The sequence below is a fragment of the Lissotriton helveticus genome, chromosome 5_1 (genome assembly GCF_964261635.1).
Source record: "Lissotriton helveticus chromosome 5_1, aLisHel1.1, whole genome shotgun sequence".
NCBI lineage: Eukaryota > Metazoa > Chordata > Amphibia > Caudata > Salamandridae > Lissotriton > Lissotriton helveticus.
Genome location: NC_136065.1, coordinates 1695938007 through 1695962155, shown reverse-complemented (window position 1 = coordinate 1695962155; position 24149 = coordinate 1695938007). Strand labels below are relative to the sequence as shown.

The window sequence follows — 24149 nt, the reverse complement described above, 5'->3', positions numbered from 1 at the left end:
GTCAGCTGAGATTTCCTCACTACATCAATATATTTAACAAGCATTTGCAATGTAATAGGTCTCGCATTTGCAAGAGTTTAATCTATTGGCATTTTAAATAACAATGCCTATTATTTATATGTTTTGAAAACCTGCAAGCGGTGTGTAAACACGCGCTTTGCACTTATCATTGTTGCTTAGAAGAAGCAAGGCTGACAGTAATTGCACCTCTTTTACTGTCAGTCTTGCTTCTCGTAAGCAAGGGCTATAAGTGCAAAGTGCATGTTTATGCACTGCTTGCAGGTTCTCAAAACATGGATAAAAGGGATTGTCATTTACAATGCCATTAGCTCAATCTCTCGCAAATGCGAGGCCTATTGCATTGCAAATGCTTGTTAATGTATATTAAAATTCTGAATTGTCACACCTCCTGACAAGGACCCTGGCACGTGTGTTTCTTTTTTTTAACAAATGAAGCACGGACATAATGTTATGGAGAAAAACGCATAAAGTGGTGTGCAATGGGGTTGAGCACTATATTTGGGAGCACTCCAGTGACTGAGAATAATAGCTGCCTAGAAAACAGAACAATTTCAGGGGACTTGGGTGCATCAGCGTGTTACAGTTTTACGGTATTGCCTAAGAAGATGCTTTTCAGCTGTTGGAACATATGTTCATATTCCGCTTAGGTTTTATTTTCAAAGTTGTAAAATTGACACACATATATATATTTTTTAAATAGTAAAAAGTTATTTGGGCTAGTAAGTCCTGAAGACCCTTAACTCATGACATTATCACCTCTGGTAAATCGTGCACGCTGAATTCTGAATATACTCGCCTATTGTCACTTGTCCTATCTAGGCACAGCGCGTGCAGTTCTGGGTGGTAGGGAGGGTGCTGCGTGAGGCAGTACTGGGCATGTACAACATCCACAGAAACACCATGTCCGAACTCAAACATCTGCCAGGGGTGACGTCATGAGAGCAGGGGGCAAGGATAGATTCCACCCATGCAGGCTGGGCTCGGTTACCTCCCAGGGTAGTGCGCGAGGGTGACATCTGTTTCCTGCCCCCCACTCGGCCATCCTGGCCATACCCGCCCCACTGCTGCCACAGTTTATTTGGAAAGAGTATGTTTGTTTAGCGAGGTGATGTCGTGTGTGTGTGTGTGTGTGTGTATAACACGAGGGTGGCACGGGCCTTGTGATGTAGAAGAGGGGCGTCGACAGATGGAAGAGGGTGGAGGGCGGAGAACAACAAAGAGATAAAAGAAAGAGGCTGTGGGGCAGATACAACGCGAAAACGAAAGAAAGAGCAAAGGGGTCACAGAGGAGGTATACTTAGGGAAAGAAAGAAAGAAAACTGTGAAAACTGAATGAAAGGAAAGAATAGGTAAGGCAGAACTAAGACAACCGAGAAAGGGAGCGCGGGGACAAAACAACAGTGAGTTACAATGGAGAACTAAGGCGAGAGCGAGAGAGGGAACACCGGTGATGGAAACTGAGGGAAACAAAGAAACCGGTAGAGAGAATGGAGAAGTTGGGGACAAAAGGGAATATAACCCGATGATGGAGGAAGAAGATGCAATAGAGAATGGACAGGCAAAGGAGGAGCGGGACATGAGCTAAGGGGGGCCTAACTGGGGGAGAGAAAAGATATGAAAACGGAAATAAACAAAAGAGCGCAAGAAAAAAAAAGGTATAATTAAGGGGACAGGCTGTGTGCCGCTGGCACACAACCTCAAGGCGTGGTGTCCTACTACATTCAAAGCAGCAAAGGATCTGCCACTCATCTGCCGCCCAGACACCCAAACAACTGATGTCATATTCACAGACACCATTAACCCTCCACCCCCCGTGTTCCTGAACCTCAAGATGTCACACTCACGCCTCTGGTCAACAGGGCCAGCTTTAACACTGGTGGCTCCTGGTGCGACCATCTTTATGTCTCCCACCCCCATCTCCTTTTCGGATTCCCTCACTATCACTCCCCAAAAGTGCCCTCATCCATCCATTGCCCCTGTCTAAAATACATTTTATGAAGCCCTGGTAAGAGCCTGGCTTTACGAATCCACTCAGCCATTCACATGAAATACAGATCTGTTCTGTGCAGAAGACCTATTAACCCTCTGCACTACTACGGCGACTCCACTGGACAAAACTGGTCTGTCTCTCTCTCTCTCTCTCTCTCTCTCTCTCTCTCTCTCTCTCTCTAGCAGGAACATTAATCACAAGAGTTCTCAACATTTTTATTGCTGCCTGAGAGCTGGATGCACAGGAACATCTGAGGCAGGTGCTTTAAATCGTACGTTATTGCTAAAAAGAGCATCTTCCCCGAGGTCAGCGCCCTGTGCGGCAGCACTGGATGCTCCGCCCTGAAGCCGGCCCTGCTGGTCAAGCACTCACTATCATTGGGTTTGCTGCACTCGTTCCACTCAAATGTTGAACCTGCCGCTCTCATGCCTCCCAGACCCATTCACTAAGTCACTGGTCTCGCCACACTCCTAACACCCTAGAAACATTAACCTCGGCACAGACCCCGTCCCAATGCTGCCACCCTTGACTAAACTCAGCTTGCAGCGCACGCGACACCCAATCAATCAATCAAGCAAGCAATCAGATCATTTGTAAAGCGCACTACTTACCCGTAAGGGTTTCAAGGCGCCTAGGGGAGGGTGCTGCTGCTACTGGTCAAAGAGCCAGGCCTTGAGTCGTCTCCTGAAGGTTAGCAGGTCTTCGGTTTGTCGTAGGTTGAGGGGGAGGGTGTTCCAGGTCTTGGCAGCGCAGTGGGAGAAGGACCTGTCTCCCGAAGTGGTTCTACGGATGCGTGGGACCGTGGCCAGGGCGTGGTCAGCTGAGCGGAGTTTCCTGTTGGGTACGTAGAAGGAGAGTCGACTGTTGAGATAGGCTGGACCGGTATTGTCGAGTGCCTTGTGTGAGTGGACCAGGAGCTTGAAGGAGATTCTTCTGTCAACAGGGAGCCACTGCAGGTTCCTCAGGTGGGGGGTGATGTGGTCGCGGCGCGGGACGTCGAGGATTAGGGGTGCAGAGGCGTTCTGGATTCTTTGGAGTCTGTTGATGAGCTTGGATGAGGCTCTGGCGTAGAGGGCGTTTCCGTAGTCGAGTCTGCTGCTGACTAGGGCTTGGGTGACTGTTTTCCTCGTGTTAGTCTGGATCCATCTGTAGATCTTGCGGAGCATACGGAGGGTGTTGAAGCAGGTGGAGGAGACTGCGTTGACTTGTTTGGACATGGTGAGTTTCGAGTTGAGGATGACTCCCAGGTTGCGTGCGTGGTTGGTAGGAGCCGGAGGTGTCCCAAGTAATGCGGGCCACCAGAAGTCGTCCCATTCTGAGGGGTTGGGCCCGAGGATGAGGATCTCCATCTTGTCTGAGTTCAGCTTAAGTCGGCTTTCCTTCATCCAGTCGGCGACGGCCTTCATTCCCTTGTAAAGGTTGGATTTGGCGGTGAGAGGGTCCTTGGTGAGGGGGAGGATCAGCTGCTTGTCGTTGGCGTAGGAGATTATGTTGAGGTCGTGCTGTTGGGCGATGCGTGCTAGTGGGGCCATGTAGACATTGAACAGCATCCGGCTGAGGGAGGATCCCTGTGGGGCGCCGCAGATGATCTCGGAGGCTTCGGACCGGAACGGGGGAGGCGGACTCTCTGAGTTCTGCTGGTGAGGACGGAGGTGGTCCAGTCCAAGGCCTTGCCTCGAATCCCTGCGTCGTGGAGGCGCCTGTGTAGTGTGCGGTGGCCGACAGTGTCGAAGGCGGCGGAGAGATCTAGGAAGATGAGGGCCGCCGTTGTCTAGCGGGATCGTGATGTCGTCTGTTGCGGCGATGAGGGTGGTCTCAGTACTGTGGTTGCTGCGGAATCCTGATTGGGAGGGGTCCAGGATGCTGTTGTCTTTGAGGTGACGGTTGAGCTGGATGTTAACTATCTTCTCGATGATCTTTGCTGGGAACGGAAGCAGGGAGATGGGCCGGAAGTTCTTGTGGCCGCATGGATCCGCCTTGGGTTTCTTCAGTAGGGCGTTGATCTCGGAGTGCTTCCAGCTCTCAGGGAAGGTAGCTGTCACGAAGGAGAGGTTGATGATGGAACTGCTGGCTATGTTGAAGATGTGGTGTGGGAGAGGGTCAGACTGGGATCCGGAGTGGATTGTCCCCATGGTCTTGATTGTGTCCTCGATGCTCATGTTGGCCCAGGTTGTCAGGGAGTCGTGGCTAGTGAGGTGCGGTGGGTCTGGCATGTCGAGGCCTGTAGGGGTCGCCTGGGGGTTGAAACTGTCATGGATGTCTGTGATCTTTCAGTGAAAGAAGGTGGCGAGGGAGTCGCACAGGGCTTGCGGTGGCGGGATGTCGGCGCTGGAGCTGGGGTTGGAGAGTTCCTTTACGATGTTGAAGAGCTCCTTGCTGTTGTGTGCGTTGTTGTCAAGGCGGTCTGTGAAGGAGGTCCTTTTGGCGGTCCTGATGAGGTGGTGGTGGTTGCGGATGGCGTCTTTGTGGGCAGCGCGGCTGTCAGGCGTCTTGTCGCTGTGCCATATGTTCTCCAATTTCTGGCAGGTGCGCTTTGAAGCTAGGAGTTCCGGGGTGAACCAGCTGGCTCTTTTGCTGGTGTCTCTGTTGGTGGGCTTTTTCAGCGGGGCTAAGGTGTTGGCGCAGTCGTCCATCCAGCGTCTGAGGGTGAGTGCACCATCGTCGGGGTTGGTGGGGTTGGTCGGTGGGTTGAGTGCGAGGCTTGTCTGTAGTTGTTCTTCAGTGACTTTGCCCCAGCAGCGGCGGGGGATCTGTAGGGTGCGGTGGTGTGTGAGGGGTTTTCGGAAGGAGAAGTGGATGCAGTGGTGGTCTGTCCAGGTGAGTTCAGAGGGGTGGCTGAAGGCGACGTGGGGGCTTGAGGAGAAGATGGCCTTAAGCGTGTTACCGGCGATGTGGGACGGTGTCGTGATGAGCTGTTTTAGTCCAAGGTTGGCGAGGTTGTCAATCAGGGTGGAGGAGGAGTTGTTGTTCTCCAGATGATAGTTCAGGTCTCCGAGGAGGATGTAGTCGGTGGAGGTCAGCGCGTGCGAGCTGATGAGGTCGGTGATGGAGTCGCAGAATTGTGGCCGGGGTCCTGGCGGTCTGTGTACGAGGGTGCCTCTTAGGGTGGTCTTGGGGTCCGTGTGGATCTGGAAGTGCATGCATTCGGCGGTGCCGAGTGTCATTGGTGTTTGTTGAGACCCTGAGGGTATTCTTGTGGACAATGGCGATTCCTCCTCCGGCTCCATTGGTGCAGTCTCTGCTATCACTTGAAATATGCGAGTATGCAGCTGCGGCGTTTTTTGCTCATTTGTAGATTTGCAACATTTTCCACATAATCCATCTCCTGCTGCATAATGAGATTTTAATTTTGAAAAAAAAAGGCAGTTCTAGGTCTAACGGTTCGAAAGTTACTAAAAAGTAAATGCAGCTACACTTGTTGAGCTCGGTGGAATGCTCTTTAGAAAAGGCTGACTGATCACCTTGCTTTTGCTTATGCTCTGTTTGGTTGTAAAACTGATACTAATGAGGGGCAACCAATACCCAGAGAGTTTCAAGACATGTAAAAATGTCAAAATAATGAAGTCATCTTGTCCTGTTATCCTGTGGCCAATATTGACTGTTGTAGAAAAAGAAAGAGTCACCCTTACTCAACCACAAGGGAACAGGGTAAAAGATCAAATCAAAAAACAAGTGATTCCCTTGGTTGTCTAACCTTCAAACAACAATATAGCACCTTCCTCGCTCAGGTCTATTCCTATGGACCTGTAGAGTTAATCTAACACTCTGATATAGACTGTTGGTCATTGGCCCCTTCACACGGATGCTAATCCTGACCCTAACACCACACCACTGGTCCTGCCACTGCTGCCTCTTCGGAAAAGAGACAATAGATTTGGTTGTCGCTTTCCCTACTCCTGGCGTGGCGCCAGCTAGTGTGGCAACACCTGCAACAGCCTAATTTACATTGGCGATACAAAAGGGGATGATGGACGGAGCTTTTGAGCAAATCAAACACTCACCCCCAGTCAACTGATCTGGGTTTAATCCATCACCATTCTTTAGCCCACTCAGCCACCCCATTTCAGACATAGCCATATGCAAATCAGTCTGACCCTGTGCCTCATGGGAACAGTCCAGCCCGAACTGCCAAGCCATGTCTTCCATGGACCAGAAACAAGCATCCTGGGACCGGTTTCGGATTCATAATCCTCATCAGCCAGGCTATCTTGAATCCAGTGTCCAAGTGAGCAAGGGACTCACGTCTGAGCACCCTGCCACACTTAGGGCAAACAAAGCGATACAAAAGGGGATGATGGACGGAGCTTTTGAGCAAATCAAACACTCACCCCCAGTCAACTGATCTGGGTTTAATCCATCACCATTCTTTAGCCCACTCAGCCACCCCATTTCAGACATAGCCATATGCAAATCAGTCTGACCCTGTGCCTCATGGGAACAGTCCAGCCCGAACTGCCAAGCCATGTCTTCCATGGACCAGAAACAAGCATCCTGGGACTGGTTTCGGATTCATAATCCTCATCAGCCAGGCTATCTTGAATCCAGTGGCCAAGTGAGCAAGGGACTCACGTCTGAGCATACCCTGCCACACTTAGGGCGAACAAAGCGATACAAAAGGGGGTGATGGACGGAGCTTTTGAGCAAATCAAACACTCACCCCCAATCAACTGATCTGGGTTTAATCCATCACCATTCTTTAGCCCACTCAGCCACCCCATTTCAGACATAGCCATATGCAAATCAGTCTGACCCTGTGCCTCATGGGAATCACACACCGATTAATTAGCTCCTCACCCTGGCGCCAAGCTGTTTGTAGGAGGCGGTGGGGTTAATAGTGTGTAGCAGCAGGGAGAGAGAGGACAAGAAAGCAGGCTGATGGGGTGTTAAAAAAAACAGAGCCTGCAGCATGAACCCACGCGCTGCTGACTCGGCAGAAAAACAGAGATTCTGCCGCGACCCCCCTGTCCTCCCCGTAAGCCTCTGCACTCCGTGCCTGCTTCACAGCTGTGGTGAAGAATTAACTTATCTGCTTGTCAAATAAACAAGCAGATAAGAAAAGTCTTTACAACAGCCGCAAAGCAGGCTATCTTGTCCGAAGGGGCAGTCCGAAAAGCAGACAGGGTGTCAACCAAAGACCCTCTTTTCCAATGGGAAGCCAGCATTTACCACAAACGCTGACACTACCCAATGGAAAAGAGGGGCGGTTCAGAGAGTCCCCTTTAGAAAACAAATTCTAACAAGATCTCTCGCAGAGGCTTAGCAGCGCTTTGCGGTGTCACGCCCACGCAAGACCTAAAAAGGGCCATGCAGCATTCTGGATATTTTTAACAATATACACTCTGTGCAGCTATCCAGGTTTCTGGTGACCATTAACTGTTGGTCTTCTAATAAGTTTGAATTCTTTCCCCTTGGTCTTTCACCCATTCCTACTGGTGCAATAATCTTTACCTCTCGACTTTCCTGAGCACCACCTTCCTGGTCGCCCACGTCCTGTTAATAGTCGACACCTGCCGATGTGTCTTCCTTTTTGGACGCCTCTTTCTTTCCTGCATGTTCATTTCCCGCATCCTGATCCTGTATGTATCTTGCGTTTTAAAAGCTGCATTTCCTTACAAACACCAGCAGATTTTACTGACCACTTTGAGCAACATTTTGAGCCGCTGTCACTGGTTGATGTTCATTTTTCGTAGATGTCAACCTCTGGAAAGTTCCATCACCTACACCACTGTCACCACAATCGTCATTAATGTGAACATCTTTGTCTTTTTCTGAAAGTAGGCTGTGATCAACACTGTCCCAGAACCAGCCGTAGAGACCTGAGTGTAATTTTTGATTTGCATCTTAATTTCCCTGCTGACTTTCGTCCTTCCTTGACACATGCCTTCTGTTCAAACTCCCCTGCATGGCCTAGTCCCCATAAAGCCCTGCTCCTCTTGTTAATCCTTATAACTAACCAACAGCCAGTGACCCTTCTGTACTAGACTGGCCCCTCCAGCTGCCTGACAGCGCACCTAACTCCCTAAGCCCTCTGGCTTTACTAATAGTTTCCATTCTGCATTACCGCCTCTGGGGAATTTCCATACAAGTTACTGTTTGTGTATGGGCATCCAAATCCCCCACTCCCTTTCGTACTTGTATTCTTTGGGCTCACTTAATAAAAGGGGCCTAAAACGTCTACCAAATCCTCCTCACCACAGTTTCTGCCCAGGCTGCACTTCTCCTCCTACTGCTTGAACTCCAAAACCTCATGCACCAAATCGGAGCAAAGGGCAATGTTTCTCTTGGATGAGCAGACCAGTCCTCTTTTTTTTCTTTTTTTCTTTCTGTAGCCTGCCCAGTTGACACCGTTGGGTCCACGGCAGTGCAACATCATCATAGTCTGCACCTTGGTACAGGGTGCCCCCCCCTGGCAGTGTGTAAGTCTTAAATATGGGTTTGGGGGGAAGCTGACCAAATGGAGGTCTGCCGCCTATCCCCCCACTAGGAATTTTGGGAGTGTGTTGCAGTCCAGTGACTGACACTTGGGATTTTGGGCTACTTGGGTACCTGGCGGTAGGCCATTGGGATTTCCTGCCACCATTTTGGTATCCGGTGACCTAGTGGTTGGTGGCAGGCAGTCCATTTAGGGTATTTTTTGTGAATATTGCAAGTTAAAGCATCAAGAAGGGACAGCAAGGTGGCTCAGGCTTTACGCTTGCTAAGGGAGACTGGTTGCCTCATGGTGGCAGGTGCAGAGGAGCAGGCAGGACTGGCATGGTTAGCCCGGCTCGCAGCAAGTCTGACCGTGTGGCGGCGGCAGTAGGTTTTTTTTCATCGCCTCGCAACATGGTGGAGGCGGCAAGTGTGAAGGGTGAGGAGAGTGTGAGAGGTCACTCCAAAATACGTTTAGCAGCCCCCGAGAAATGCAGCAAGAAGGGGCAGGGCTGTATCTGCAGGACTGGGAACGACCGGGAAGGCTGCATCTGCTGAAACAAAAAGGTGTCATAGGGGCCTTGAATGACTATTGCGGCTGCTGATGAAAATTAGGCAGCAGATGGAGCAGCCTGTCTGCCCATTCTGTGTGTGTACGGCTCCGCAGGGGGAAGACACGCAGCATCTTGGGCGGTCATTTAAGAGCAGGCTCGGTGGTGTCCCCCAAACAAACCATGAATAAAAGGGGAGGGAGGGAGCTGATATGCCGGCAGGCCTTTGGCTATGGCCATAGATATGCAAGTGCCAGAGAGGGGTGGATGGCTAGGCACAGGGGGGCTTATTTGAGTTGGTGGAAGTGGTTAGTGCCAGAGCAGGCTTACCTGATGGCTGAGCATAGCTGGTTAGACAAGATCCATCAGATGGGCCTTGGGGGGGACAGGCAATCGGAAGAAACTTGCCGGGGACCGTGCAACAAAAAAGGCAGAGGTGAGGGGCACAGTTTCCAGTGGAGAGGGTCCACAGAGCTTCAGCTCTACAAGTGGTGCTCCTTGACTATAGCGACGCAGAGGACAGTGGGGTGGGCGATGAGAGCAAGGCCCACGAGCCATGAAGATATTGGTTAGCGCCCAAGATGGGCGGGCTAGGATTTGGAGAAGGGCGCCAGTGAAGTGGGGTACTATTGGCAGAAGGAGTGTTTGTGGGTGGTCAGCGGAGCCAAGTGTGCAGGAGCAGAGGTAGTAGGTGGTCAATGGTGAAGGGCTTAGCAGAGGTGCTCTGGGGTAGAGCAGGGCTGGTGGTTGTGAGTGCCAGACACAGGATCATGTAGGAACCCCCAGGGCACAGGTAGCCAATACACTAGTCCTGTCTTCTTCATTACAGGTCGCAGGGAGCAGCAGGTGGACAGACTCGGGAGAGTCCAGTGCGACTCATATGCCCCGAGCGGAAGAGATCGCAGGCCCCAGTGCGGTCTGCCAGAAGGCAGCGGAGTACCAAACACCATCCGACGGAAGAAAGTCCGGCATGACCTCGTTGCCACCACCGGCTGAAAGGTTCATGGCAGGCTCCAGCAGTGACCGGATTGGTCGGGCATCGTCAGTGGATCAGTATGGAGGGGTTGTCACAGCCCCCCTGGACATCTACCGCCAGGCCCCTACACAGAGGAAGATAGGGGTGACACAGCAAAGCGAAACCGTAGGCCCGAGTTGGGCAGAGGCAGATGATATTGTGGAAGATAATCAGATGGACTGCGATGAAGACCGCCAGGAGGATGGCAAGGTGATGGATAAGGAGGTGGAGGAGCCATGGGAGAATAAAGGTGGAAAATAGGTGGGATGACGTCTTAATATCTCAATGTCTGGTGTGTTACAGGCAGCAGGTGACATGCAACAGGATGCGGTGGTGGAGAAACAGAACGAGCTGGTGAGGCAGCGAGCTTTAGAGCGTGTACCGACCTTGAGGCCAGGTAAGAGCCTTGGGGAAAATGAGCTCGGGTCCTGCGATGATATCCACTGGGGGTTGAGGGTGGGTGGGGGCACGGCTGTGAAAAGAAAAATACGTCACAGATGATGGGGTTGGTACAGAGGAGGAAAAAATGAATGCATAGAGGCGCATGGTGAGCCCAAGGAAGTAAGTGCGAGCACAGGTAAGGGAGGCAAGTGTACGATACAGGAACAGAAACAGCAAAAGGGTGACAAAACTGAGGGACTAGAGAGCAAAGAGCTGAAAATTTAAAAGTTGCCCTTTATGGGACTAACAAAGCCCTTTGGGGCATACTTGATGCTGGCCACAAACAAAACAAGCAGTGGCATAGCCAATAGGTCTCGCTTTTGGGACCTTCTAAGTATTTAGTTATGCAGCACAATATCCTTGGTGCAACCACATCAACTGTTGCGTGGCTAAACACTTATAAGGTCCCAAAGGCGAGACCTATTGGCTATGCCAATGCTTGGTGTGGTTGGGTGTGTGGTTGTGTGTGTGTGTGGTTGTGTGCTTGGTGTGTGTGTGTGTGGTTGTGGTTGTATGTGTGTGGTTGTGGTTGTATGTGTGTGGTTGTGGTTGTATGTGTGTGGTTGGGTGTGTGTGTTGTGTTTTTGGCTGTTTGTGGTTGTGTCGTGTGTGTGTGGTTGGGTATGTAGTTGTGGTTGTGGTTGTGTGCCTTGTGTGTGTGGTTGTGTGTGGCTGTGGTTGGGTGTGTGTTTTGTCGGGTGTGTGTTTTGTCGGCTGTGTGTTTTGTCGGCTGTGTGTTTTGTCGGCTGTGTGTTTTGTCGGCTGTGTGTTTTGTCGGCTGTGTGTTTTGTCGGCTGTGTGTTTTGTCGGCTGTGTGTTTTGTCGGCTGTGTGTTTTGTCGGCTGTGTGTTTTGTCGGCTGTGTGTTTTGTCGGCTGTGTGTTTGTGGTTGGGTGTGTGGTTGTGGTTGGGTGTGGTTGTGTTAGTGTGTGTGGTGTGTGTGTGGTTGTGTGTGTGGTGTGTGTTTGGTTGTGTGTGTTGTGTGGTTGTGTGTGTGGTTGTGTGTGTTAGTGGTTGTGTGTGTGGGGTTGTGGTTGTATGTGTGTGGTTGTGGGTGTGGGTGTTGTGTTTGTGGTTGTGTGTGGTTGTGTGTGTGTGTGGTTCTGTGTGTGTGGTTGTGTGTGTGAATATTCATGTTGATCGTCGTGAACTTCAGGAAAGTAAGCTTTTATGATTCCTTTGACCTGGCTTCTCTTACCCAATGGGTGTCCTCCCCTACACATATAGGTGGGCACACTCTAGATGTCATATGCTCAAACTTCCCTGTGAAGGTTGATGCCCCTCAAATTCTAACTTGGACTGACCATCGGCTGATTAGATTTACTTGGTCGGCCATGAAAGATATACCCAAATCCTGCAGGAATACGTTCCCCCCCCGAAGATTAATGTAGGTAATTTTATTACCTGGCTCGATCATAACAGACCCATCTTGGGAGGGGAATTGGATCCTGCACTGCAAGTTTTTGATGGCTGGCTGAGAGCAGGGATTTCCGCCTCATCGAAAGGGTCAGATTCAGGTAGAGACAGGATGACCCCCTCGCAACCCTGGTATTCGCCCCAATTACGCACTCTTAAGCTTGCTTGTAAGAAATTGGAGCGAGTGTGGAGGGTGGCCTATTGCCCACAAGCCAAGGTAGCTTACCGCTCGGCACAGCGGGAGTACTATGCTAGTATTAAACTGGCCAAATCTGAATACTTTGCCAGAAGAATTGAGAAAGCTAATAACAGCCGCGAAATTTTTTCCATAGTCAAGAGCTTTCTCTCCCCCTGTGCTGAACAAATATCGGTGAAACCCTCTATTGAATGGTGTGAGAACCTTTCCTCTTTCTTTCTAACAAAAATTGCTAAAATACAGCAGAGTCTTAGAGTGGTCAGTGGGGGGAGCAGGATTGCTGATAATGTTAGATCTATAGTACCGCCTATCTACACTATGGAGAGATTTATCCCCCCCTCAGTGGAAGACACCTTGTTGGCAATTAAATCTCTGAGATCCGGTACCCCTGGTGATACTTGCCCGGCCCGGGTGTTGGCCGAAGTGGCAGAATTAGTGGCATTAGAGGTTTCACAAATAATGGGTCTATCCTTTAAAACATCTAAGGTCCCCGAGGAATGGAAACCGGCTAAGCTTCTTCCCCTGTTGAAGAAAACGGGTGCTGATCCTGCTGTGCCGGGCAACTATAGACCCATATCCCTGCTTCCAGCCATGGCGAAAATTGGAGAGAAACTTGCCTTTTGTCAGCTGAATGCCTTTGTGGAATCATCGGAGGCTCTCCACCCTGCTCAGTCCGGCTTTCGTGCAGCTCACAGCACGGAGTCGGCCTTGGTGGAGATCTCGGAGGCGATCAGGGAGTGTCTAGACAGTGGCGGCAGAGCGGTTCTAATTTTATTGGACCTCTCTGCCGCGTTCGACACTGTCCCGCACTCACTTCTCCTGACTCGATTGGCTGAGATTGGTGTGCTGGGCTCAGCACTAAAATGGGTGAAATCTTTTTTGTCCGATAGGTCCCAGCAGGTTTGGATCCCACCTTTTTCTTCCTCGGCCAAGCCTCTTACTACCGGGGTACCTCAGGGGTCTACATTAAGCCCCTTGCTTTTTAATGTGTATCTTACCCCACTCATTGTGCTGGCCGAACAAATGGGGGCCAAAATTATAGCGTATGCAGATGATACGCAACTTTTATTTACATGGCCTGATGCAGCACTTAACACTGAGGTCATTTGTTCATGTCTTTCTGCAGTTTTAGCTGGTTAGCAATGGCACAGCTAAAATGCAACGAAGACCAAACTGCAATTTTGCTGTATGGCCAATTTCCGCCTAATTTTAGAGAACTCTTGTGGCCTTCTGATTTTCCCCAGCCAAGTTCAGTTACCATCCCTGCAAAGAACTTGGGAGTATGCTTTGGGGAGGATCTGAGATTTGAGGCACACATAAAAAAACTTACAGGGGTGTGCTTCGGATCTCTCAAGGCTATGAGAAAGTTCTTTCCATACCTTCCATCTTCAGCAAGAGAGTCGGTTGCGAAGGCTTTAATACTATCTCGGCTCGATTATGCCAACTCTTCTTAGCGGAACTCCAGCCTTTCTAGTCGCTAGACTACAGATCATCCAAAATGCGACGGCGCGACTCCTGTGTAATGTACCTAATAGAGAAAGTGTGCATATCCGTTTGAAGGAACTACATTGGCTGCCGGTGGCTCAAAGGATTACTTTTAAAATCCTAACACTAGCATTTAAAGCAGTCAATGATCTCGGGCCTTCCTATCTGAGGAAAAGATTTAGCCGCTACACCCCCACTCGTTCTTTACGCTCGGCTGACTGCAATTTTTTGAGTGTACCCCGCTTTCGACGAGTGTGCCTTGGAGGCCAGTCAATTGCCATTCTCGCGGCTTCGGCCTGGAACACTCTGCCTCTATCCTTGAGATTGATCCAGAATTTTGTTCCTTTTAAGAAGGCACTGAAGACGCATCTTTTTAGATCTGCTTATTAGACTTTTAAAAAAAAATTCTTCTGTTTCCTTCTGGCCACCTGCTTGTTTTTCCTTTTCGCGCCAGGATACTCTGGTAGTAACAGAGCGCGTTATAAAACAGCTAAAATAAAAAATAAAAATAAAATTGTGTGTGTTAGTGGTTGTGTGTGTGTGTGTGTGTGTGTGTGTTTGTGGTTGTGGCTGTGTGTGGTTGTGGTTGTTTGGTTGTATGCGTGCTTGTGGTTGTGTGTGGTGTTGTGTGTGTGTGTGGTAGTATGTGGTTGTGTGTGTATGGTTGTGTGTCATTGTGTCTGTGTGGTTGGGTGTGTAGTTGTGTGTGTGTGGGCTTGTGTGTGTGGTTTTGTGGTTGGGTGTGGGGTTGGGTGTGTGGTTGTGGTTGTGTGAGTGTGGTTGTGTGTGTGTGGTTGTGTGTGTGTGGTTGGTTCTGTGTGCATGGTTGTGTGTCGTTTGTGTGCGTGGTTGTGTGGTGTGTGTGGTTGTGTGTTGTCTGGTTGTGTGTGGTAGCGTGTGGTTGTGGCTGTGCGTGTTTGTGTGTGTGGTTTTGTGTGTGGTTGTGGGTGTGTGGTTGTGGGTGTGTGGTTGTGTATGTTTGTGGTTAAGTGTGTGGTTGTAGTTAAGTGTGTGGTTGTGGGTGTGTGCTTGTATGTGTGCTTGTGTGTGTGGTTGTGGTAGTGTGTGGTTAGGTGTGGGTGTGTGCGTGGTTGTGTTTGTGTGCTTGTGGTTGTGTGTGGGTGTGGTCCCAAAGGTGAGACCTATTGGCTATGCCAATGCTTGGTGTGGTTGGGTGTGTGGTTGTGGTTGTGTGGCTGTGTGCCGTGTGTGTGTGGTTGTGTGTTGTGTGTGGTTGTGGTTTTGTGTGTGGTTGGGTGTGGTTGTGGTTGTGTGTGTGTTTGTGGGTGGTTGGTTGTGTGTGTGTGGTTGTGTGTGGTTGTGTGTGTGTGGTTGTGGTTTTGTGTGTGGTTGTGGTTGGGTGTGTGTTTGGTCAGGTTTGTGTGTGTGTGTGTGTCTGTGTGGTTGGGTGTGTGTGTGGTTGTTAGTGATTGTGTTAGTGGTTGTGTGTGTGGGGTTGTGGTTGTGTGTGTGTGGTTGTATGTCTGTGGGAGAGTGTTGTGTTTGTGGCTGTTTGTGGTTGTGTGTGGGTGTGGTTGGGTGTGGTTGTGGTTGTGGTGTGTGTTTGGTTGTGTGTGTGTGGTTCTGTGTGTGTTGGGTATGTGGTTGTGTGTGTGATTGTGTGTGTTAGTGGTTGTGTGTGTGGAGTTGTGGTTGTGTGTGTGGTTGTATGTGTGCTTGTGGTTGGGTGTGTGTGGTTGTGTGAGTGGGGTTGTGTATGTGGTTGTGTGTCATTGTGTCTGTGTGGTTGGGTGTGTAGTTGTGTGAGTGGGGTTGTGTGTGTGGTTGTGTTTGTGGCTGTGTGTGGTTGTGGTTGTTTGGTTGTATGCTTTCTTGTGATTGTGTGCGTGGTTGTGTGTGGTGTAGTATGTGGTTGTGTGTGTGGTTGTGTGTCATTGTGTCTGTGTGGTTGGGTGTGTAGTTGTGTGTGTGGGGGCTTGTGTGTGTGGTTTTGTGGTTGGGTGTGTGGTTGTGTGGTTGTGGGTGTGTGGTTGTGTGTGGTTGTGTGTGTGTGGTTGTGTGTGTGTGGTTGTGTGTGTGTGGTTGTGTGTGTGTGGTTGTGTGTGTGGTTGTGTGTGTGTGTGGTTGTGTGTGTGTGTGGTTGTGTGTGTGTGTGGTTGTGTGTGTGTGGTTCTGTGTGTGTGGTTCTGTGTGTGTGGTTCTGTGTGCGTGTTTGTGTGTCGTGTGTGTGCGTGGTTGTGTGGTGTGTGTGGTTGGTAGCGTGTGGTTGTGGCTGTGTGGTTGTGTGTTTGTGTGTGTGGTTGTGGGTGTGTTTGTGGTTGTGTATGTTTGTGGTTAAGTGTGTGGTTGTGGTTAAGTGTGTGGTTGTGGTTAAGTGTGTGTGTGCTTGGATGTGTGGTTGTGTGTGCTTGTGGTTGTGGTCGTGTGTGGTTAGGTGTGGGTGTGTGCGTGGTTGTGTGTGGGTGGGTGTGGTTGTGTGGGTGTGTTGTGTGTTTTTTGTGATGGTGTGGTTGTGTTTGTGTGCTTGTGGTTGTGTGTGTGTGTGTGTGGTCCCAAAGGTGAGACCTATTGGCTATGCCAATGCTTGGTGTGGTTGTGTGTGTGGTTGTGTGTGTGGTTGTGTGTGTGGTTGTGTCGTGTGTGTGTAGTTGGGTGTGTGGCTGGGTATGTAGTTGTGGTTGTGTGTCGTGTGTGTGTGGTTGTTTGTTGTGTGTGGTTGTGGTTTTGTGTGTGGTTGTGTGTGTGGTTGTGGTTGGGTGGGTGGTTGGGTGGATGGTTGGTTGTGTGTGTGTGGTTGTGGTTTTGTGTGTGGTTGGTTGTGTGTGGTTGTGGTTGGGTGTGTGTTTGGTCGGGTGTGTGTGTGTGGTTGGGTGTGTGTGGTTGTGTGTGTGGTTGTGTGTGTTAGTGATTGTGTTAGTGGTTGTGTGTGTGGGGTTGTGGTTGTGTGTGTGGTTGTATGTGTGTGGGTGTGTGTGTTGTGTTTGTGGTTGGTGTGGTTGTGTTTGTGGTGTGTGTTTGGTTGTGTGTGTGGTTCTGTGTTGTGTGTGTGATTGTGTGTGTGATTGTGTGTGTTAGTAGTTGTGGTTGTGTGTGTTGTGTTTGTGGCTGTGTGTGGTTGCGGTTGTGTGGTGTGTGCTTGTCGTTGGGTGTGTGTGGTGTGTGTGTGGTTGTATGTGGTTGTGTGTCATTGTGTCTGTGTGGTTGGGTGTGTAGTTGTGTGTGTGGGGTTGTGTGTGTGTGTGTTGTGTTTGTGGTTGGGTGTGTGGTTGTGTGTGTGTGGTTGTGGGTGTGTGGTTGTGTGTACTTGTGTGTGTGGTTGTGGTCGTGTGTGGTTGTGTGTGGATGTGTGCGTGGTTGTGTGTGTGTGGGTGTGTTGTGTGTTTTTTTTGTGATGGTGTGGTTGTGTTTGTGTGCTTGTGGTTGTGTGTGTGTGTGGTCCCAAAGGTGAGACCTATTGGCTATGCCAATGCTTGGTGTGGTTGGGTGTGTGGTTGTGTGTGTGTGGTTGTGTGTTGTGTGCGTGGTTGTGTCTGTGTGTGTGTAGTTGGGTGTGTGACTGGGTGTGTGGTTGGGTATGTAGTTGTGGTTGTGTGTGTGGTTGTGTGTCGTGTGTGTGTGGTGTGTGGTTGTGGTTTTGTGTGTGGTTGGGTGTGTGTTTGTGGTTGTGTGTGTGGTTGTGGTTGGGTGTGTGTTTGTGGGTGGGTGGTTGGTTGTGTGTGTGGTTGTGTCATGTATGTGTGGTTGTGGTTGGGTGTGTGGTTGGTTGTGTGGTTGGTTGTGTGTGTGGCTGTGTTTGGATGTGTGTTTGGTCGGGTGCGTGTGGCTGTGTGGTGTGTGTGTGTGTGGTTGTGTGTGTTAGTGATTGTGTTAGTGGTTGTGTGTGTGTGGGATTGTGGTTGTGTGTGTGTGTGTGTGTGATTGTATATGTGTGGGTGTGTGTTGTGTTTGTGGTTGTGTTTGTCTGGTTGGGTGTGGTGTGTGTTTGGTTGTGTGTGTGTGGTTCTGTGTGTGTTGGGTGTGTGTGTGGGTGTGTGTGTGATTGTGTGTGTGATTGTGTGTTAGTGGTTGTGTGTGTGTGGGGTTGTGGTTGTGTGTGTTGTGTTTGTGGCTGTGTGTGGTTGTGTGGTTGTATGTGTGCTTGTGGTTGTGTGTGTGGTTGTGTGTCATTGTGTCTGTGTTGGGTGTGTAGTTGTGTGTGGTTGGGTGTGTGGTTGGGTGTGTGGTTGTGTGTGGGGTTGTGTGTGTGTTGTGTTTGTGGTTGTGTTTGTGGTTGGGTGTGTGGTTGGGTGTGTGGTTGGGTGTGTGGTTGGGTGTGTGGTTGGGTGTGTGGTTGGGTGTGTGGTTGGGTGTGTGGTTGGGTGTGTGGTTGTGGTTGTGTGTGTGGTTGTGTGTGTGTGGTTGTGTGTGCGTGGTTGTGTCGTGTCTGTGGTGTGCGTGGTTGTTTGTGGTTGTGTGTGTGGGTATTTGTGTGTGTGGTTGTGTGTGGTTGTGGCTGTGTGTGTGGTGTGTGTGTTTGGTTGTGTGTGCGTGGTTGTGTGGGTGGTTGTGTGGGTGTTTGGTTGTGTATGTTGTGGTTAAGTGTGTGCTTGTGGTTGTGTGTGTGCTTGTATGTGTGGTTGTGTGTGGTTGTGGTGTGTGTGTGCGTGGTTGTGTGTGTGGGTGGGTGTTGTGTTTTTTTGTGATGGTGTGGTTGTGTGTGCTTGTGGTTGTGTGTGTAGTTGTGTGTGTGGTCGGTTGTGTGTGGTTGTGTGGGTGTTTGGTTGTCGGTGTGTGGTTGTGTATGTTGTGGTTAAGTGTGTGGTTGTGGTTAAGTGTGTTGTTGTGTTTTTGGTTGTGTGTGTGTGCTTGTATGTGTGGTTGTGTGTGGGTGTGTGTCGTGTGTGTGGGTGTGTTGTGTGTTTTTCGTGATGGTGTGGTTGTGTTTGTGTGCTTGTGGTTGTGTGTGTGTGGTCCCAAAGGTGAGACCTATTGGCTATGCCAATGCTTGGTGTGGTTGTGTGTGTGTGTGTGGTTGTGTTGTGTGTGTGTGTGTGTGTGGTGTGTCGTGTGTGTGTAGTTGGGTATGTAGTTGTGGTTGTGTGTCGCGTGTGTGTGGTTGGGTTTGTGGTTGGGTGGGTGGTTGGTTATGTGTGTGTGGTTGTGTGTCATGTGTGTGTGGTTGTGTGTTGTGTGTGTGTGGTTGTGGTTTTGTGTGTGGTTGGTTGTGTGTGTGGTTGTGGTTGGGTGTGTGTTTTGTCGGGTGTGTGTTTGTGGTTGGGGGTGTGGTTGGGGTGTGTGTGTGTGTGGTTGGTTGGGTGTGTGTTTGGTTGTGTTGTGGTTGGGTGTTTGGTTGAGTGTGGTTGGGTGTGTGTGGTGTGTGTGTGTGATTGTGTGTGTTAGTGATTGTGTTAGTGGTTGTGTGTGTGGGGTTGTGGTTGTGTGTCGTTGTCGGTGTGGGTGTGTGTTGTGTTTGTGGCTGTGTGTGGTGTGTGTGTGGTTGTGTTTGTGGTGTGTTTGGTTGTGTGTGTGTGGTTCTGTGTGTGTGATTGTGTGTGATTGTGTGTGTTAGTGGTTGTGTGTGTGGAGTTGTGGTTGTGTGTGTGGAGTTGTGGTTGTGTGTGTTGTGGTTGTGTGGTTGTATGTGTGCTTGTGGTTAGGTGTGTGGTTGTGTGTGTGGGTGGTTGTATGTGGTTGTGTGTCATTGTGTCTGTGTGGTTGGGTGTATAGTGTGTGTGTGGTTGTGTGTGTTGTGTTTGTGGTTGGGTGTGTGGTCGTGGTTGGGTGTGGGTGTGTGGCTGTGTGTGGTTGTGTGCGCGTGGTTGTGTGTCGTGTGTGTGAGTGGTTGTGTGTGCGTGGTTGTGTGTCATGTGTGTGTGTGTGGGTATTTGTGTGTGGTAGCGTGTGGTTGTGGCTGTGTGTGTGGGGTGTGTGTGTTTGTGTGTGTGCGTGGTTGTGTGTGCGTGGTTGTGTGTGCGTGGTTGTGTGTGCGTGGTTGTGTGTGTGGTTGTGTGGGTGTTTGGTTGTGTATGTTGTGGTTAAGTGTGGTTGTGGTTAAGTGTGTGGTTGTGTGTGTGCGCTTGTATGTGTGGCTGTGGTCGTGTGTGGTGTGTGTGTGTGCGTGGTTGTGTGTGGGTGTGTTGTGTGTTTTTTGTAATGGTGTGGTTGTGTGTGTGGTTGTGTGTGTGTGTGGTTGTGTGTGTTTATGGGTGTGGGTGTGTGTGTGTTGTGGGTGTGTGTTGTGTGTGTGGTTGGTTGTGTGTGGTTGTGTGTATGTTTGGTTGTGGGTGTGTGGTTGTGGTTAAGTGTGTGGTTGTGGTTGAGTGTGGTTGTGTTTTTGGTTGTGTGTGTGTGCTTGTATGTGTGCTTGTGGTTGTGGTCGTGTGTGGTTGTGTGTGTGGGGGTGTGTACGTGGTTGTGTTTGTGTGGGTGTTTGTGGTTGTGGGTGTGTGTGGGTGTGTTGTGTGGTTTTTTGTGATGGTTTGGTTGTGCTTGTGTGTGGTTGTGTGTGTGTGTGTGGTTGTGTGGGTTTATGGGTGTGGTTGGGTGTGTTGTGTGGGTGTGTTGTGGGTGTGTTGTGTGGTTTTGTTTGGTGGTGCGGTTGTGTGTGGTGGTGGTGTGGTTGTGTGTGTGGTTATGTGCGGTTGTACGTGTAGTTGTGTGTATGGTTGGGTGTGGTTGTGTTCTTGAGTTTGTGTTGGTGCTTGTGTGCGTGGTTGGGTGTGGTTGTTTGTGTGGTTGTGGTTCCCAAGGTGCAGTGGTGCAAACTCAACTTGGACATTGGCAACACACAATGTGCCCGACAAATTCAGAAAAACTATTTTAGGGCAGCCGACTACCAATCGTATACCGCCCCTTTCAGGGACGCCCCATCCCCGGGGAGGTGTTGCGACAACTGCGAAGGGACAGAGCAGTACTGAGGGAGTCTGCTGGGATTAAAACAAAGGGTTGAGTACATAGGAGTATTGAAAGTTTCAGCACTCACTGGGGGTGGAATGTGGTCATACACTGCTTCGGATTCGCAAAGGGACACCAAAGGTAGACAGCCGGGCAGTGGCAGCACTATCTAGGTGGTCCCAGCAATCATTTGGCAACAGAGCAGGGCGGCACAGGATCTGGAGCATAAGGTTTGTACGCTGGTTACGCTGGACAGACTCTAATTTTAGCTGCAATTCTACAACCAGGAGGAAAATGCAAGGATGTTTTCTGACTGGGGTATGAGGGACCGCTGGACCAGAGATTGGCAGATAATCTGGGGCCAGCCCTGGAGCATAAGCAGTAGGTGCAGGACAAACTGCAGAATGAAATTTAGGAGGGTAACATGGCAGGTCCATATGTGAACTGGCCAATGGCCACTTTGTGTCACCAATTTAGGTCGTGCCTAAGAAAGAAAGAAAAAGGCAGTTTCGGCTGTTAACAGTTCACCCAAATGACTTGCAATTGCTAGGTATGCAATTTGAGAGGCAGTGGTACGTTAACAAAGCTCTGCCGGTGATATGTACAAAATCTGTGACCCACTACTTGGACGTTTTTTTTCATTGTTGGTCTACCCGGCTCAGTAGAATGCCAGCGACTGCTGGTAAGTTTTCATGAGCACATAGGTGACCTAGGACTCCCTTTGGCACCAGAAAAGACAGAGGGTTCCAGTACGCTGTTACCGTTTCTAGGGATTGAGGTGGACTCCCAGAAGATGCAAGCGTGGCTGCCACATGACAAGAAACAGAAAATGCAGTAACTGTTGCATGACATGTTGGTGAGAGAGAAGGCGAGAGTTAGAGGTGCAGGTGATGACATTTGAATTGTGCGTACAGAGTGGTTTGGGCAGGGAGGAATTTTTGCAGACGGTTGGGCATGGCTTTGTTGGGTTTGTCGTTGCCACATCACCATTTTTGTTGGTCGGCAAGGGGTTAAAGAAGATCTCCGTATGTGGGGTTTCTTTTTGAATTCTTTCAATGTGATTCTACTTGCAGCCTGGTGGATACGGATTGGAACGTGCTGATATTTTTAGACATAGCATTGAGCATAGGATTTGGCCTGTATTGACAAGGACATGGGTGTAAGGAGTAATGGGCCGCAGAATGGAAGTCAGGGGGTAGGAGTATTGCTTTTCTGGACTTTATTCCGTAAGTGGTAGCGATCACATTGTGGGGTGCAGGACTGGCACATAGAATGGTGTGGTTCAGGGTGGATAACATGACGGTGGTCTAGATCGTGAACAGTCAGTCAGCCGGGGACATGAAGATGTTGAATTTATTGCAGATATTTGTGCTTGGATGTCTGAAGCATAAGATTTTAAGGCAAGACGTTTCAGGAGCGGACAATAATATTGTGGAAGCTTTGTTGCGGTCACAGTGGGAGAAAATCCATGGACTGGCCATAGAGCGGACAGACACAAGACACTCATGCCCGAGGAACTGTAACAAGTAGGAATACAAAAAGGATGCTACAACTAGTGGTAGGAATGTTGGCAGAGTCCACCCGGAGTGCATATGGTCAGGCGTGGTCAGAATTTCTGGGGTCTGAGGCGCATCTCAGACCGTTGGGTTGGAGACCGATGTGCTGCAATTTATACTGACTATGATGAAAGGGTGAGAATTGCATTCATGGGCAAATTAGCATGGGTCTCTGCCTCATTGGCAGGGGAACTGGGGAAGCGAATGCTCAAAGGCTGGGCTCGGGAGCAGGGTCAGGAGGGACGGAAGAGGCCGCCCTTGTCATGGCAAATGTTCAGCAAGGTGTTACACATGCTGCCAGTAGTGTCCGCTGGGCATGAGGTGGCATTGTTGTTCACTACGCTCATGTCCTGGATATTTTTGGGCGCATTCTGAGTGTTGAAACTGTTGGGAGGGGATGGAAGGGGTTGTGCTTGGGGGGCGTTGCTCGCCGGGAAGACAGGTTGGAATATTGCTGCGTAATCCTAAAATGGTTCAGAGGTCGAAAGGCCGGAGCGTGGCTCTTCCAATATACCCAGTACCTTCCCAGTGCCTGGTTTTGGGGGCAACAAGTTGAAAGCTACACGTGGGGAGGTGTTCAGGCATGTGGGAGATGCCCCGGTTCGACTGCTTCAACTGCTATCAGTTCTGCACAAAGCTTTACGGAGTTCTTCCAGAGGCAGGGTATGGGATCCATTCATTCTGCATTGGGGCAGCAACTGAAGTTGGCACTAGGGCATAATCTAGGGGGGACAATATGCAGCTGGGAAGATGGTCTACGGACTGCTTTCAGAGATAAGTGTGGCTGGAATGGTGGGATTGTTGAGATGGGGAGCCATTGTTTAAAGCTATTGATTGTGCTTGTCTGTTTCAGGTTCCGTTCCGGTCCCGGCAGCTGAGGACAAATCCATCTGGATTGTGGGCCATTCGTTCATAAAATGGGCAGCGAGACAAGCAGCACAGAGGGGACATGGAGAGAACCTGGGCTTTGACAGACCCCGGTTCTTGGTTAAATGGTGTGGTAAAGAGGGCATGCAGTGGAAAGAGTTATTGAGTCGATTGAACAGTATGTTAGCAGGCATGAGATGTCCGGATGTTTTAGTTATTCACCTTGGGGAAAATGACCTAGTGGTGGAGACAGGTCTGACACTCATACGTGCAATGAAGAAGGATTTATTGGAAATCAAGAGACAGTGGGCAGGATGCTTTGTGATGTGGACTGTGTTTATTCCTAGACAGAACTGGAAAGGGGCCCACAGGCAAAGGGCGATTGACAGGGCTCGCAGGAAAATAAACGCTGAGATGGTACGTTTTTGCAGGAATGAGGGCATTGGGCGAATTGAGCATCGTGACCTCAGATATGAAAATAAGGAGTTTTTTCGGGGTGATGGGGAGCATCTCTCCAGGTATGGAACTGATTTATACTTGCTGGAATTGAGAGAGGTACTGGCGCGGACATTGAATATTAGACAGTGATTTGGATACGGGGAGACAGTAGGGTGCAAGGGAGGTGGGGCAAGAAAATTTCACAATTGGGCGTTTATTTGGTTGGCTGTCGCTTGGAAAGTTTTGCCTGAGTTTACAAAAGTTTTATTGGCATTGCCATAGCATGCCATGCTGAAATGGAGGGGGTGAACAACCTCATCTGGAATAGGCAGGAAGTTATACGTTACTTATAGGAATTTAAGGGGTTAGTTATTAATGGAGAAAGTCATAGCCTGTACGGGAAAGTTAAGGTTTTAAACTGTAGAACTGAAGTACAATAGGTAGATAGTTGTCGAGTTAGGTATGTGGGGGAACAGGGCTGGGGGGTAGGAAAATGAATAGTTCATGTTTTGTATTGTGCAATTTTAGGTTTGTAAGGCAGAATGCCAGGGAAATATTTTGTGATGTGCACATGATAAAATAAAGCTGCCTTTTCAATGCAAAATCAAGTGGTCAGTTGTTTGTGCAGCACCCCTCTCTCCCAAAGGTCAGTTCTCCCTGCCTCCTCCAGAAGTGCGTCACTGGCATCATTATTCTGCACGTTGGCCATTATTCCCTTTTAATTTTGTTTTCTGTGCATATTATAAGACAGTGTAAGCATACATTGAAATTCATTATTACAGGGCAATTATGCATTTTAGAATTTTGTATCTGCTCTCCAAACACCAACCCTGGGGAGTTGCCCATTGTCTTACATTCTGTTATCCTGTGTTGAACACAAATTCTTATATACCTTCTGCTATCCTTCCGAATCCAAATAACTGATATCC

At 49.6% G+C, this 24149-nt stretch overlaps 1 protein-coding gene across 3 annotated transcripts in view; it reads left to right on the top strand.

The window, feature by feature from the left end:
- Positions 1-24149, top strand: part of RNF31 (ring finger protein 31) — a 482477-nt gene that overhangs the window by 203569 nt on the left and 254759 nt on the right. The window contains exons 10-12 of one of the 3 annotated variants that reach the window (XM_078644959.1): positions 9803-10198; positions 10292-10385; positions 22769-23824. The exons of the other annotated variants lie outside the window; for them this stretch is intronic. Coding sequence (XP_078501085.1) covers positions 9803-10198; positions 10292-10385; positions 22769-23370 — 1092 coding nt within the window. The 3' untranslated portion in view covers positions 23371-23824. Of the gene's footprint in view, positions 1-9802; positions 10199-10291; positions 10386-22768; positions 23825-24149 lie in introns of those variants that run through there. 3 annotated transcript variants of the gene reach the window in all.